General features: G+C 45.0%; 1 protein-coding gene across 4 annotated transcripts in view; it reads right to left on the reverse strand.

Moving 5' to 3' along the window:
* Positions 1–16,541, reverse strand: part of LOC137656781 (streptococcal hemagglutinin-like) — a 67,939-nt gene that overhangs the window by 14,708 nt on the left and 36,690 nt on the right. For all 4 annotated transcript variants that reach the window (XM_068391066.1, XM_068391065.1, XM_068391064.1 and 1 more), the window contains 2 exons: positions 16,146–16,251; positions 7,104–7,591 (listed from right to left, as the gene is read on the reverse strand). In XM_068391066.1, coding sequence (XP_068247167.1) covers positions 7,104–7,591; positions 16,146–16,251 — 594 coding nt within the window. The remainder of the gene's footprint in view (positions 1–7,103; positions 7,592–16,145; positions 16,252–16,541) is intronic.

Raw genomic sequence — 16,541 nt, forward strand, 5'->3', positions numbered from 1 at the left:
TAGGAAGCAACTGGGTAGGATGGAAGGAAACCGCACTTGTGCCTACCGGTTGCTAGCCTTGATTGCGCCTGGGGCTTTTACCGTTACACCGCTTGGAGGGCGGAGATGACTGTTCCAATGGAGAACCCGTCTAAGGACTTCCTCGAGTAGTCCTTGAGGTAATGGGCAGTAAAGGTTGACTGGTTTGACCAAGTACCTGCTCGCAGGATCTGACCCACTGCCATGTTCTTCTCAAAGGCTAAGGAGGTGCTCAGGCCCCTGATGTCATGAGGTCGGGGGGTGCCTGGCACTGCTATGCCTTCTTCCTTGTAGGCTCTGGCAATAACTTGTCTCAACCAGAAGGAAACGGTGTTCTTGGACACTTGTTTCTTATTAATACCTGTGGACACGAAGAGGCTCTTGATGCCTGGGCAGAGATGAGCTGTTCTTTCCAGGTATTTTCTAATTGCCCGTACAGGGCATAATTTTAAATCTTCTGCATTACTTGTCCTAGGGATGGCAGGTATTGAGAAACCTTCGAACCTCACTCCCAGACTGCTGGGTTCTGAGTCTTAGCCACAAAAGAAGGCACGAACTTGAAGGATACTTCTTTCCACCCCTTCGAATGGGAAACGTCATATGACAGACCATGGATCTCACCCACTCTCTTAGCGGACGCCAAGGCCAGCAAGAAGACGGCCTTGAGGGTGAGATCTCTGTCCACGATATCCTTCAAAGGTTCAAAGGGAGGGCCACACAACATCTTCAGGACCTTGGCTAAGTCCCACTGGGGCACCCTACTCGCCTGTGGGGGGCAGGACTGCTCGAAACTCTTGACAAGCATCGCTATGTGTCTCGAGGCCCCCAGGTCGATGCCCTTCAGGAGGAAGACTTGGCCTAAGGCGGCCCGAACACCTTTTATGGCTGGGATTGACGTTCCCACCTTGTCTCTAAGAAACACCAGAAAATCTGCTAGGTCTGGGACAGAGGCCTTAAGAGGTTTAATGCGCTTCTCGGAGCACCACTTCGTGAAGGAGGCCCATTTAGCCTGGTAGACCGCGGCTGACGACTTCCTCAGGTATAGAGACATTCTCTTAGCCGTGGATGAAGAATATCCTTCTTTCTTCAGGAGCCGCTCGATAGTCTCCAGGCGTGAAGACGTAGGGAGAGTGGGTTGTCGTGGAGCCTGAGAAAATGAGGTTGATGCAGAAGGTCTGACCTGTCGGGCAGAGGCCACGATGGTTGACTCGTTAGGTCTTTTAGGTCCGCGAACCACTCTCTCTCAGGCCACCAGGGCGCTACCAAAGTCATCTTTAGGTTTCGGGCTGTCCTTACTCTGTTGAGCACTTGCCTTATCAACGTGAAAGGGGGAAAAGCGTACACATCTAGATTGTCCCACTTCTGCTGAAAGGCGTCTTCTAAGGCTGCTTTCGGGTCTGGCACAGGAGAGCAATAGACGGGGAGTTGGGCGTTGAGTTTTGTTGCAAAGAGGTCCATCACCGGGGAACCCCAACGTTGGATGATGAGCTTGGCTACTTCCGGAAGAAGGGACCATTCTGTCCCTACTATTTGGCCCACTCTGCTGAGGCCGTCGGCCAGTACGTTTTTCTTCCAGGGAATGAACCTTGCTAACAATACCACTTGGTTCTCTTCTGCCCAATCTAGGATTTCTATGGTGAGATCGCACAACTCCTTTGACTTCAAGCCTCCTTGTTTCTTTATGCATGCCACTACCGTGGCGTTGTCGCACATCAACGCCACGGTGTTTCCCTTTAGCAGACTCGCGAAGTGTAGTTCTTTCTCCCCGTCCACCCAGGTCCCTCTTGCTGTTTCGTCGAGGAGATGGGCTCCCCACCCTTGGTTGGAGGCGTCTGTGAACAGTAGTAACTCGGATGGATCGCTCCCGAAGGGCATCCCCTTGAGTGAGTTCGACCGGCAATGCCACCATTCCAGGGGGGGTCTCGTGTTTGGTAGGACTGGGATTAGAACCTGTTGTGAGTCCAGTTGGCACCAGAGGTTCTTCAGGTTCCATTGTATGGCTCTGAGCCTTACCCTCCCTTGGGGAACTAGTTTCTCCAATGAGACCAGGTGACCTATCAGCTTCTGGCAGTCTTTCGCTCTCTTGGGACGCTCTGACAGGAACGGCTGAATGATATTAATGAGGTTTCTTATTCTGTCCTCCGAAGGGAAGGCTTTTCCTAGAATGGTATCCAATGTCATTCCCAAGTAGTTCATTCTGGTGGATGGGGATAGGTTTGACTTCTTCGGGTTGATTACGATCCCCAGATCCTTGCAAAACTGGAGGAGTTTCATCCCTTGTTCCTCCAAGAGGCCCTTTGAGGCGGAAAGAAGCAACCAGTCGTCCAGGTATCGGATGAGGCGAATGCCTCGTTCGTGAGCCCACACTGAGACAGTCGTGAAGACTCTCGTGAACACCTGGGGCGCTGCTGACAGTCCGAAGCAAAGGGTCCTGAATTGCAGGATCTGGGAACCCCATTTCACCCGGAGGAACTTTCGACTCGAGGGGTGGATCGGAATTTGGAAGTATGCGTCCTTGAGGTCTATGGTCATCATGTAATCTTTCTCCCTCAAGGACAGCAGGACTGACTTCGGAGTGTCCATTTTGAAGTCCGTCTTCTTGATGAATTTGTTGAGAGCCGACAGATCTATAACCGGGGATAGGGGGCCTCCCACTCTATCTTCTTCTGGAGGAGCGGCCTGATCGGCCTCTCCTAGAGGGAGAGTAACCCGACCTGAAGGAGCTTGAAGGCGCTGGAGCTCCCCTGCGGGGGGGGGGGGGGGGGGGGGGGGGGGGGGGGGGGGGGGGGGGGGGGGGGGGCTGAGGCGTTGCGGACCAGGAGGAAGAGGGAGCCTCTCTCCTCGTAGTGCTGGGAGAGGCCTGGGACGTCGCGGCACTATCCGAGACGGACCTCTTGTAGGGCGGTCTCCTCGAAGGCGTAGGTCTGGGGTTGATAGACTCCTTCTTCTTAGAGACCTTCTCCATGATGACCTCTAGTTCCTTCAGGGGAAACAAGGACTCTCCCCACAAGGGTAAGCTCCGTATGGCCCGCGCTTCCCTGTCTGGTACCTTCCGGGACACCTTCGTCAGTACGGTGTCTCTCTTACGGAGTACCCAATTAGCCGTCAGGGCGAGCGACTGGTAAGTTAAAAATTTAAGCGTTTTACCCCCGGAGGTAATAAAGTCTCTCAGGAAGCCTTGCTGGTCAGGGTCCGCGGGGTCGAACGAGGCTTGTACCCCTACCAAGGTGGAAGCCCACCAGTCCACCCAAGAGGAGACGTTCATTAAATCTCTCGACATCTCCTCCATCATGGAGGCCTCTGCTGGCGAGAAACAGACCGGGGCCGAAGAGGCCCTATCGTCTGAGACGCCCTGACTCAGGATGTCGATGGATGACTCCACCTTGCAGGGACCTGGGCGACGCCCTTCTGGCACATATACTTTGCCTTGGGTTCTGAGGCCCTGTAGCAATATTGAGGAACTCTGGGTTTTGGGGGCTTCGGCATTACTGGCCACCACCTTGTCTACATACTCCTGCCCTAGGACCAGATCTCGGACTAGAGGCAGCGCTAGAGACGTCTTAGGTTGGGTAGGGGTCTGCATAATTCTTAATAGGCTTGACCTCCAGTAATCCTCGTCTGTAGCTGAAGGTTCCTCGATTTTGTGGTGTCTTCTGATAAGGCCAACCACCCTCCTATAGGCCGAGTCCTCCGTTGGTGAACCCTCCCTTCCGTCAGCCGAGGTCTCGGCTTGGGGCCGGGGAGCTGGGTTACCGGGCACGCCGACTGGACGTCTAGCTCTTGGTGCCAGGGGTGCCGTCCTACCAAGGTACTGGATTTCATCTGCGGGGACGTCCGCACCAGGGGCCTGGGTTAACGCAGGCATCGCTGGTTCAGCGGGGACTCTCATCCGCCCAAGGGCTCTGGGTGCCGAGGACGCGGTTCCCGTGGTCTGACCCGACAGCGGGAACCGTTCCTTCCGACCCAAAGGCCGCACCAGCTGGGCTGGTTCGGCCAGGCCGCCCGACAAGAAGCGCGTTTCCTCCCGCTGGGCGGGGTGAACCGGAGGCTTCGAGGACTTATGCCTTCTTGTAGAGTCCTTCCTGCGAGCTAGGTCGCGAGGGTCAAGGTCGTGTTTTGAGGACGGCATCCTTGGCGAACACTCTCTGGACCGGCGGTCTGGGGAACAAAGCACCTTTGAGTCCCGGAGTACGAAGACCCAGTCGCCATCAGGAGACCTACTCCTCCTATACTTACGCCCTGGGGAGCGGGAGCGCTTGCTACTGTACCGGGAGCGCGACCTCGAACAGGACTGCTTGCTCCTGGACTGCTCCCTCCGACGATGGTGTTTTACCCTGACTTCCTCCGACGACGAAAAATAAACATCCGACGAACCCGACGACACTGAGCTTATCGCATGTCGGCCGGTAGCGGGGACTGCGGGGGACTTCTTCGCGCGTTGAGTGCCCGAGGTCGACGGCTGGAGGAAATCTTCGGGGACTTCCGTGAGGGGGGCCGGGAACGATTCAAAGCGCTCCATGCCAGGGAGCCAGGGGTCCAGGGCCACTTCCATCCTTAAGGGTGACCTACCCGGCGTCTTCGGAAGCCTCCAACCGAAGGCATCATTACCCGAAGGTCGTAACTTCTTCTGGTTGTCTCCGCCTAACGAAGACCCAGAAGCACAGGCCCACGAGGGCGGCGAAGACACAGACACCGCGTTACTACCCCACAAGGGGTCATCGGAGGACGCGTGCCCCCCGAGCACAAGGGCCGACTCTCCGGACGCACTACTGGGTTCTTCAATAGCCCTAGAAGGGCCCGCGATCGGCACTGCACTTTCACTAGGTTCCTGGGGAAGGTCGCCTTGTTCCTTTTCTACGACAGACTTACCTCGCCCCTCACTCTGTGTAGGAGACGGCGAAACAGAGGCCCCGTCGGACCGCTCACTGGGTGATGGTAGCGGCGAAGTAACACTAGCTTTTCTGGGGGAACGTTTCGCCGATTTTCTCTTTTTCGTGCCGTACCGAACCCACTGGATATCGCTCCAGTCTACACACTCGGGGCATGTATCTGCTGACGAACAAACCCTTCCCCTACAGGAGGAGCAAAGGGAGTGAGGATCCACTTCAGGCTTGGAGAGGAACGCTCCACACGATTTACCGGCTCTAGGCCCCGGACAACGGCGGATTTGCTCCATAATGCACACAACGCAAGACACAAGCACGAAGGGAATCAATGAATACTCTGGGTAAGCACACGGGTGGAAGGTGAACACACAGGAACACCCGGGAAAAGTACACTGGAAAACACAAGTTACCACGCGGGGAACACGTGGGGCACTTAGAACGCACACAAAGGATCGATAGAGAACGAGGGCGACGTGTTTACACGTCGCGACCAGAGAACTTACTGATGAGGCTGACCCGGCCAGACATCGACCTACAATAAGCCTACCCTCGGGGCACATTCCTTAATGCCGGGGGTAGGCCTCCTTAGAAAACGGGGTGGGGGTAAACTACACAAAACTCTGGTCGGTAGAGAGGAGGTTACAGGTAACTCCTAAGAAAGTAGTTCGAGGTAAGTATTCGTGTTGGAACAATTTTTTTTAATTACTCATTCCTGGATGCTTACACCGAGTGACCTCAAGCATTGCCAAAAAGAAGTGGTAAAGAGGGCCATTGACATTTCTCTTCTGTCAAGTTACTGATGCAGTGGTAGGCAATTAAACACAATATGATTATTATGGACTGACAACTGCTTAACATTGGCATCACAAAGTACTCTGCATACTTAAGGGGAATCATTGCCCAAATGACAGCTTCTAGACAAATAAGGTTGAAGAGGGAGACCTATTATCTGAAGCAGTTTAAATCTTGTAACTTCTTTAATGGAAACTTAAATTCCTACAGTTGAAACAGTTAAGGGATATGGTTCCTTGTTCCTAGCATATTTCTGAAAAGAGCACAAATAAAAAAAGAAAAGAAAATTGTGACACAGGATTAATAAAATTAAGAGAATTTTGTATAAAATTGATACAATCTCCAAAAAAAAAATTAGAGAAGATGAGTCTGTGAAACTGTTAAATTTTCAAGTCTCAATGATAGAAGTTACAAGTCAATTAGTAAATTAAAAAATAAAACAATAACCACATGACATAGAGAGAAAACACAACTAAATGCCAGAGAAAGCTGACACAGGACGTGCCGAGATAAAGACAATATGGAAAGGTAAAACCATATCTTAAGGTTACTAAGAGAGATGCAGATACAGCAAAACCACAAAAGTTAGTGTGATTATAAAGACATTTCATGGTGGATAAGGCATTTCATGATTAATGAATTATTGATCTATAAAATTTGAGATAGTACCAGTGTGTAATTGGGGGAAAACCCTGCTGTTGCAATATGAAGTAAAAGTAAAAGGTGGTAAATTAGAAGGTTGAGTAATGGGTACAAGTAGAGACTGAGGAAATGGAGCAAAGACCCTTTAGTAAGGCTTACAGTGAACCATCTTAAATCATTATCTAGTTCCAAGAGACTCAACATAAGTCAATTTCAGTCGCCTCGCTAGTTATCTTTTAAGTAAGATACTGTATATGAATTTGGGCTACAGTATTCAGCGATGCAGTTGCATCAAGAAATAAAAGTGGAAACAGGTTGGACAAAAAGAGGGAAAGGAAGCTAGAATGAAGGTAATGAAGATAATAAAATTGTGGATGCAGCTAAGGGCCAAAGGTGCACCAACACCTTACTGCGGGTTTTTCAATAACCTGTTTAATAAAGGACCTGGGTCAGACCATCGGAGCTGTTTGGAGGGTACACGTTCTCATCAGTATGGACAGCAAGGATTTCCTTTTTTTTAATTCAATTACAATAAGGACAAATTTCAAATTGCACATTTTAAAATAAATCCTCAATTCAAATAAACTTTTTGCTCGATACGACCAATAATTTACCGAGTCTCTGAGAAGTAAATAACTCTCTCCACACTAATAATCACACTTGTTCTCTTCTGTAGAGCTAAAGTTAAAAGCTACAAATACTTTGTAAAGGTAGGTTATCCGCACAGAAATTCTGCATCAGAAAAAAAGTGTCAAGTATTCTCACCTGTTGCAGTACTTCTTGTTTTTCTTCTATTACTGGCATCTGGTTCTGACTGTTCACTGTCTTTTCGAGACTTTGTGCCTTGTACTGGACTTCTGTCTTTGTCCTTCAATTCTGGACTTTTATCCTTAACTATTGGTTTAACCTCTTTATTAACACTTATAGTTCTCTTATCTTTCAACTGAGTATCTTTGCTCTCTTTCGAAATATCCTTCTTTTCTTCCACTTTTTCTTTTGTATCCTTCACCAGTCTTTCCTTAACCTCACTTCTACTAGTCTGGGGCTTCACTACCTGTCCTGTCTGACTTTTGTTGTTGTTATCTTTGCTTGGTTCTGGGGATTTCTCTTTGTTCGGAACACGGTTATTCTGTCTAGGTGTCCTTCTTGTAGGGGTGGCATCCCTTGTCGTACCAGTAGATTCGGCTGAACTCTGCCTTTCTCGACTTCGAGCTGATGTCTTACAAGATGCTCGGCTACTTCGAGAGGATGGTCTGAAATAAATATTAAGGTTAGTCTTATTTTGATAAAAATTATCTAATGCTTTTGATACATACATACATATACCAAGGCACTTCCCCCAATTTTGGGGGGTAGCCGACATCAAACATATGAAACAGGAAAGGGGACCTTTCCTCTGCTTTTGATAAAATATAAAATTTTCTTGATCCAAACTCATCTATTATATGTATATTGTATACATAATTATAGTGTTGACATACTGTATATATAATTATAAATGATCAAAATGTTCCAATGTCTGCCAACCTAAAAGAGATAGGCTTCCTAAAACTACATTATCTACTTTTCCCTTAAACGTACATCATCTTCCACTTTCTTAAATCTACATCATCTGGAAGTATCTAAACCTGTAAACCTACTTATCCAGTAAACTGTATGTGAGGCTTATGAAGTTAAGTGGACAATAGCACTCTTTCCAAGAATACTGGTTTTGAATTGTACTCAGATGGGGGGCTGAGAAGTGGAAAGTTCCTATGTGTTTATGTAAGTCTTTAAGATACAAGAAAGTCCTTGAGGATCATGTCATGAACTAGTCATATATTTGTGGAAGGCAATGTCAATAATGGATTAGAGCAAAGTATGGTGAATTAAATGATAATGACACATAGCCTTGAGTTATGGCTGATTGCAACAATCATTCAAGAAGATCAAGTGCAACCATTAATATTAAACAATGAAGAACAAACATGCAAGCGAGGCCTATAGTCTTTGGTCCTCTGTAAATTAGGACTGATTGACCTTACTATTTCCACTTGGCCCAGCTGGTAATTATACACAACTTGTAATAGCTGCGACTGCTATTACCAAAATTCCTGTACAAAGGATTTTTTGGATCTCCTCTAGAATGTGAAAATGAAGGGTTTCCACGTTGCTGAAGGATATGTAAAATATAGCTGCTTGACACTGGAAGACTACCAAGTCTGTCTTGTACTAAAGGAATTAGATCTACAATGTGAACCAGTGCTGCTGCTGCTGCTGCTTATGAAGAGTAATCAGAATCATCAATGTGTTATCAAGGATACAGCTTTGATAGCACCTGCCCGACATGGTCAAACCAGGGAAAAGCAGGGAATTTGGGAATGTACCAAGGACAAAGGACGCCAGATAGTGTCTATTCCCCATGTAAATGGGTCCAGACAAGCTGCTGAATAGTGAAAGGCAGCCTGCGATTCAAGCCTGTCACAAACAGGTCTATAAATGGCACAACCCAAAAGATACTAACGAACTTTGCAGATCTCGAAACCTTCAGTGACCGAGTGGCAGAACCTGATTTCCCGAGGAGACCATCATCTTTCGAGATGTATCCTTCTAGAACAAGACTATACAAAAAAAGATTTGCTGAAGGCTTAATAAGATTGCCTCAAGTCCAGTGGGTGTATATCATAACTCTGAATATACATGTACATCAACATCAATGTCACTCTAGAGCAAGGTGTCTATAGGAGGTTATAGGGCCCAACAAAAGGTACTTCAAAATGTCTTTTAAGACTATTAAGTTGGTGGTAGTCAAGACAAACTTGCTTCTCACCACAGCCTCAAAGTATACAACTAGATCAATCACAACTTGAATTGATGTCCTCCCAAGAAATTAAAACCATGACCAAAGATTGCCAAATGTTGGCCAACTGACTTGGACTTGGCAAAAGCAGCTGGAGTAAGGAATAAACTCTCCTGACTGTGTACACTATAGGGTAAATGGGTTGTCTTTATATATTGATAAATTAAATATGCTCTCATAGGTCTTTTTCTTCCAGTTGTTGCAATGTTTGGGGCTTAGGTAAACTTTGCAATACTGGGTTTTATGTTGCCTAAATTTTGCTGCTGCCATCATTGGCCACTATTCAAAGTACCTCCCGTCTTATACAGATCAGATATGTCAATAATGGCAAGGTTCCATTAAAGACTTGCAGAGCAGTCAGTTGCCAGCTCAAAATACAGGACTACAAACCTTCTACCTTTTAACAAAACAGACACCTACATAACGGAAGAATAGAAAAGTATGCCCCCTTGAGGTCCAGGGATACTAAATAGTTACCCCGTCTATAAACTGCTCCAGAGATTCTACCGAGTTCACCCTAAAAGAAAGTAAGAGATAAATCTAGTGGAATAAGGTCAGTGTTCACCATCCAAACTCCAACTATCTCATGAAACACTAAATCAAAACAACTATGGAGACTCCCAGGATATGCGATTTTGGATGGGAAAAAAGCAAAAACAACTGATCTGCATCAATAAGTCAGAAATGCATAAAACTCGCGATAACCAGTCGGAAAAATGTATGGTTCATGTATTTGGCATGACTTTAAAGAATCATTCAATTACCTAGAACTTATATCGCATCCCTCAATTGGTCTTTGCTCCGCTAAGGCTTACTTCCCTCGCATAGACATTCTTGGCCGGCTCATACGGATCTTAACAAGTTGCACAGGGTGATTATTCGGAGATATTTTTTTTACTTTCAGATAAGCAACACCAGCTACATAGCAAACAGTGTGTTATCAAAATAAGAAATTTTAAAAATAATTTGTATTTTCATAGTAAAAAGAGAATGATTTCTGCAAAGCTGGAAAATCAACTTAAAATCTACAGCCAGGTGCAGGTAGTTATCGGAGAGTAGCGAGGGAAGCCCTGGCCCCATGCCAGCTCATCAAGTAGCCACTTTGTCCTTCACTTAGGACTTATGAAGTAAATGAGAGAAGTATAACTTAAGCATAACCTAAAACCAAACTGGCTGGTTTAAAATCCAGGGATATTAGAACTCTTGAACCTTAGAAGAAGCTACAGTGTTAACTCAAACACACCTCCTACGACCTGAAATTTTCAGGACAAAGGCTAGGTTTCTTTCTAAACAAAAAGTCATGGAGGAACCTTTATCCTTATGCGATGTAACATCTGAAATGTAATGCTAAAGTAAGGTGATGGGTTTACATTACTTGCCATCATCCCTGTCATCAGGAGGGTGAGGGAAAATATTTCTATATCAATTTTAATGGAATACAGTACCCGATATGGTAGCCTACCTACATCAAGGCCTGCTACAGCAATGTAACTGTTTGATCACTGCAACTCAAGGAAGGGAAAGATAAGACAAGAAAAGGCCAAAAATTCTTATTCTCGTCATAAACCGACGTAGCAACCACTACCTTAGACAGCTGCTTCTGATCCTGTGAGGAAGCTAGGGATGCTACCCCATCTGGCGAGTAACTACCACAAGTCCTCAAGACAATGTGTCGAATGACTTGTGGGTGCATTCCTGTAGACGATGGGCTGTGAAGGTTATCTGTCATCTCCAGATTCCTGCCATCAGGACTTCGCCAACTGACATGTTCTTCCAAAAGGATAAGTTGCACCCACTCTTCTGACGTCGTAAAAGTTTGATTGCGCAGGTTCCTCTAGCTCCCCGATTGCCTGGGTTTGGGCTCCAATTTACTGTCTTGCAAAGGAAGATGGGGTTTTGAGAAATGACCTTAAGCCTGCCAAAGCTGAAGAAGAGATTCTGTAGCCGTCATATGAAGGCCAAGTTTGTTTCAGGTAATGTCTTAGTGTGCTTACACGGCAAAGAAGTAAATCATCGGGATTGTCGGTTGCTTCACTTAAGGGTCTTTTACACAATCAAACGGTCTGTCAAATTTGGTTGTCCAGCCTGCTTGTCAAAATAATTTGAAAGTGTCAGACAATCCAACTAAACGTACATCAAACTTCAGTCATCGAGTCAGAGTGACTCATGCTGTTTGCGAGGCAAAGATATGACTCTCGCCAAGGATGGTTTCATTACCAATGGCTTAGCAGTGGCACTAATGGGAAGAAAAAAAAAATCAGTGGAGGAAGGAACAACTGTACTAAAGAGCTCGACTTTCAGATACTAACTTGCTACTTGATTTGGAATTAGAGCTAGATGACTGGCATAATTATTTGAGGATGGATGAGGAAACATTGGATCTACTGAAGCAAACTTGATGTTTGCCTCTTGTTCTCACATGCCAACGATTTGTGGATGGATGAAGCCTCACCCGTAAAAGTCAGGCCCAATTAGACTTCTTCAAACTGCTTGACAACCAAATATCCCATTCAAACATTTAAACACCTCTTCAAACACGTGTTTGTCAAACCGTTTGACTGTGTGAAGCCTACTGAAAGATGGAGAAAATTTCAAACCCAGGATCATATCCAGAAGGCTTTGAGTTTTAGGGACAAACTCAATAACAAAGGAAATTGAGACATTTCTCTGCACCTCAGAATGACTAAATAGATGTAATAAGCTTTGTAAGTTGCCTACTTGTTCTGTTGAAGACAAGTAAGATCATTTTAAGTGTTAAATCCTTGTTAGATGGTTACTTTAAACGATTATAAGGGGCTCTTATCAGAAATCTAAGACTGCTCAAAGAGTTAAGGTCTATGCCCTACAGCCAAAAGACTTTGCTCAAGGCTGAGTGAATGCCCTCTCTCCAAAGGACAACAAGAAAATCTGCAATCAGTTGAATATAGGATCCGACTGGAGGAGTACCCCTTTTACGACCCCATTAGCCATACAGGAATTTCAGAGGTATCCAAGCATCTCCTGTACAGATGGGGGCTGGCAAAGTAGGTTGAGCTAACTGGGTAAGTCTCTCAGAACCTCGGTTAAAAGCATCAGAAGGTCTGAGTACCACTCTAAATAAGGCTACTTGGGAGTCACCAAGGTCATCATGAGGTTTGGAGTTGTCAGAACTGTTCGACTTCTAAACGAATAGAACAAAAATGGAAAAGCATAGAGGTTGATTCCGTCCCATGGATGTTGAAAGGTGTCCTCTAGGGCTGCTGCCCGATCTGAAATTGGCAAGCAGAAGATTGGGAACTCCCTGTGGAGTCTCGTTGCAAACATATGTATAGTTGGAGCACCACACAAGGTCAAAAGGCTCCTTGCCACTTGAGGATGAAAGAACAACTCTGCTCCAACCACCTGTCCTTGGAGACTGAATTTGAATGCAATTACATTCCTCTTGCCAGAAATAATCACGCTCACAGTTCCTCTGTGTTTAAAGGTTTTAAAGGTTTAAAGGTCGCTCATGAATGGCAGAGGCAAGGGACAGTGACATTGCCCTAGCAAGCAGGACAATGCCCTAGAGACTGACCATATTTTATATGATCAGCGCCCAAGCCCCCTCTCCACCCAAGCTAGGACCAGGGAGGGCCAGGCAAATGGCTGCTGATGACTCAACAGATAGACCTATAGGCTCCCCCAAACCCCCCAACCTTAGCTCACAAGGATGGTAAGGTTGCAAACACTAATGGCACTAACGAGACTGAGCGGGACTTGAACCCCCGACTGGCAAACACCAGGCAGAGACGTTACCAATCAGGCCATAACAACCTGTCGCCCATCAGTGATAGCAAGAGGCCTATCAGACACTGTTGGAAGAGTTGTAGCACCAAAAGTGCTTCCTTCAGTTCTAGCATGTTGATGTACAGGCTCTTCGCTTCCTGGAACCAGTGTTCAGCTACCACTTGGTTCCTTAGACGAGCGCCCCCAGCCTTCTTTATATGTGTGTGTGAAAAGTAACAAAGCTGGGGGAGGACACTCCCAAGGAGTCACCTTCATGAGATTTTCATCCTTCAGCCAAGTAGTTTAGACCAACTCTTACATCCAGTTCTACAAGGACTACATAATGGGGTTGATCATCGGTTGGTGACCAGTGCCTCTTCAGACACCACAAAAGTGACTGCTGATGTAGACACCCGTGAGATGAGCTTTTCTAAAAATTAGATACCAAAGGGTCCTCAACTTAGAAACTTTTGGAAATACCAACAAACTTAACTAAAATCATAAATCTAAGGTATTGTATCAAAATCTCATAATGAAATACTGTATTAAAATGTCATGCAGTAAGCAATATGAGAGGAATATTTGTTGACCAAAAAACAAAAAAAAGAGAGAGAGCGTGAGCGAGCTTGCAAACAGTTCAACTTGCTAAACTTCTTGGAACCTATTAGTTTTTAAAATTGAGGGCTCTATATGCCCAAGAAACTATTGCCACTGACGAAACATTAGTAGTTGGAGGAACAGTAAAGGCCGTATTGTATTACTCTTCCGAGTCTGCTGACACGATCATCAAATAGGAATCCGATTGGAAACGTCTCTACCTGGCAATCTGTTGGACGGGAGTTTGAGACACATTGAAGCTCCATAGTTTCGAGTACTGCCTGAAATCTCACTCTCCATGTGAGCTATGAACGGGAGTTTGGAGGGCCTCACGGTCTACCTGCGGAATCATCAGCAGCCAATTGTCTGACCATCCCTCGTCCTAACTTGGAGAGGAGGCTTTACTCTCGGCACTAAGAACAAGAAAGTGGGATAGATTCCAGGTGATATATATCATGAATAAGTTTGGGTTTGTATTCTTGGATAAATGCAACTCGCACACCACATTGACAATTCATTTCAGTAAAGCTACAAACACAACATCTTTTATGCTACATGGGAGGTGAGCAAGACTGCATTTTACTTCATTCACAACAAAGTTAAGACAGTATCCTATGCCATGGTCTTGTGCATGAAAGGCACAACTAGGAGAATCTCTGTGGCCACTGACTATTTCATATAACAAAACCATTGGCTTATAAGGTAGTAAATATCACAAATCAAGAGACTCATGCTCTATCATCCTCTTGCTGGACGAGGAACAAAGGGAGTTGCACTTTTTCATTAAATAAATAGCTTGGAACAGGGAGTCCTTATTTAGTAACTAGCCTGCATCTGGTTTGTCCAGAGAATATGTGGACTTTGGTTAATAGTTGTAAGAAAACAATAGGAATGAAAGATTAGTTATGCAACCCTTCACTACAGTAAACTCGGAGGAGATATTCCAAGTTGGAAAAAAAATCGAGGTAGGAGGAGCTAAAGTACGTCAGGTACTGTGTGATACACACCTCCGATAACTATGTTACCAAGAAGTTTATTGAAAGCCAGTAAGGGGGAAATGTCTCTGTCTTAGTGACCTTAAATCTGTGGAAGCAATTCAACTATGTTAATTGGAGAATTTATTTCCTGTTTAATTAGTCAACGAAGCCAAATTAATTAGTAATAAACTTCTCACCTATGAATGTTAATGCTAACACAGTTGCTAACATTCAAGTTTAAGGTGGCAAGTGCTACACATATAGAAACTTGGCACAAGTCTCTCATTGGAATCTTTCCCAACAATCATAGAAACAGGATAAAAAAAAAGACAAAAATCTCGTCAGGGACTGACAGGTCCTGGGGCTTTGACAAAAACTGCAGAATGGATAAGACTCCGCTCTCTCTCCCAATGCTTCACCAAGTAGGAGTTAAACCTGTCAATAGCTTCAGCCAAGAACTCAAAGGGGCTCCAGGTTACAAAAGACAAAAGATACATCTCACAGAGTTCTGAGCATGTGAGAGGAGAAACTGTTTAAAACTTTTCAGAAGCATAGATCTCTAATGAGGAGAGGTGTAAACCATTTAATCACTACACATGGGAGAGGGCTACATGATACAAAGAGGATTATCTCTGCAAAGCTAAACTAAGAAAACCGTGATCTATTGGAACAGAGTATCTGTGGCGAGAAACTCCTTTTCATAACACTAAGAGAAGATGACAGCTGCTATGGATGTAGAACAGTACCCACACCTCTCGCATAGTAGAGCCTGAATGTTGCTCTAATCTTTAGAATAGCAATGTCATTTGCAGTCCGCATTCCTGAAAAGAATGCGTTGTTCTGATCCGCATCCCATCTCTTCCTCAAGGTACCAGAAAAAAGATGCTTTTCTAAAGGTTTTGAGTTCAACAGAACTCCCACCAAGAGGTTCCTGTCACCTCTCCTCCTTTACTTCCTGGAAGGAAACTGCAACAGCAGAAATATGGGATCTATAAAAAACAGAGTAGGAAGATCAACTTTGTTTCTAGAACAAATTCAAGACATACATTGGCTCACTCCAGGCTATTTTCTCTCACTAGAATTACCAGAAATCTCTCCAGCAGCAGCCTTACCATACAAATCACAACTGCAAGGCTCACAAGTTTCACAAACCAAGCAAGCACAATGGAACAAAGGAAGAAATAGCCAGAATATTCAAGTACTTTCATGACAAACAAAACAAGTCGGCACATAACACAGCTGAGGGAGAAACTGACAGTTGTATACCGATACGTAGGGGCTTTCCCAATGACACCACTGGCCTACCACTCCAAAACCTTAGCTAATCTATTATTATTATTACTGAATTATGATCATTACCCGTTACAGCCCTAGTTGGAAAAGCATGATGATATAAGCCCAAGGGCTCCAAATAAGGAAAACAGCCCTGTGCGGATAGGAAATAAGGAAACAGAATAGTGTGCCTGAGTCTATCATCAAACAAGAGAACTCTAACCCAAGACACTGGCCTACCAGTCCTTGTTTCAAGTTATACCCGGTAGATAGCCATATATAAGAAATAGGGTTTGTCTTTAAGCGAAACAACTCTCCATCCAAAGCCTTAAATTCAACGTAACATTGATAATAGGTACAATGCAAAAACTACTTTACCTTGAATCATCTTCATCTTCGTTAGTTGACGTTGATGCAGCTGAAGGATTCCGTTTCTTTACACTTCCTCCTTCAAGAGACTCATCCTCTGAGCTTTCGTCGTCATCTGTAATATAAAATAACCGTTGAGAAAGGTATTTCTCTTGTTCAGATTATTTAGCTACTCCAAGAAAGCCATAATTAAAAACTTAAATACAAACTATATTTTGATGGTCAATGCTAAAAATACCTTGAGATAAGAAATCTTAACTGAAGGACCAGTAAAAAACCTATCCATTCTTATAACTGTACTCTGACCATAGACAACTAACAGTTCAGTAATAAAATAGCATACATATGCCTACTAATTTTTCAACAATGGTAACACTTTATAGAGGAATGGGAAAAAATTATATT

This window comes from Palaemon carinicauda, chromosome 17 (genome assembly GCF_036898095.1).
Source record: "Palaemon carinicauda isolate YSFRI2023 chromosome 17, ASM3689809v2, whole genome shotgun sequence".
NCBI lineage: Eukaryota > Metazoa > Arthropoda > Malacostraca > Decapoda > Palaemonidae > Palaemon > Palaemon carinicauda.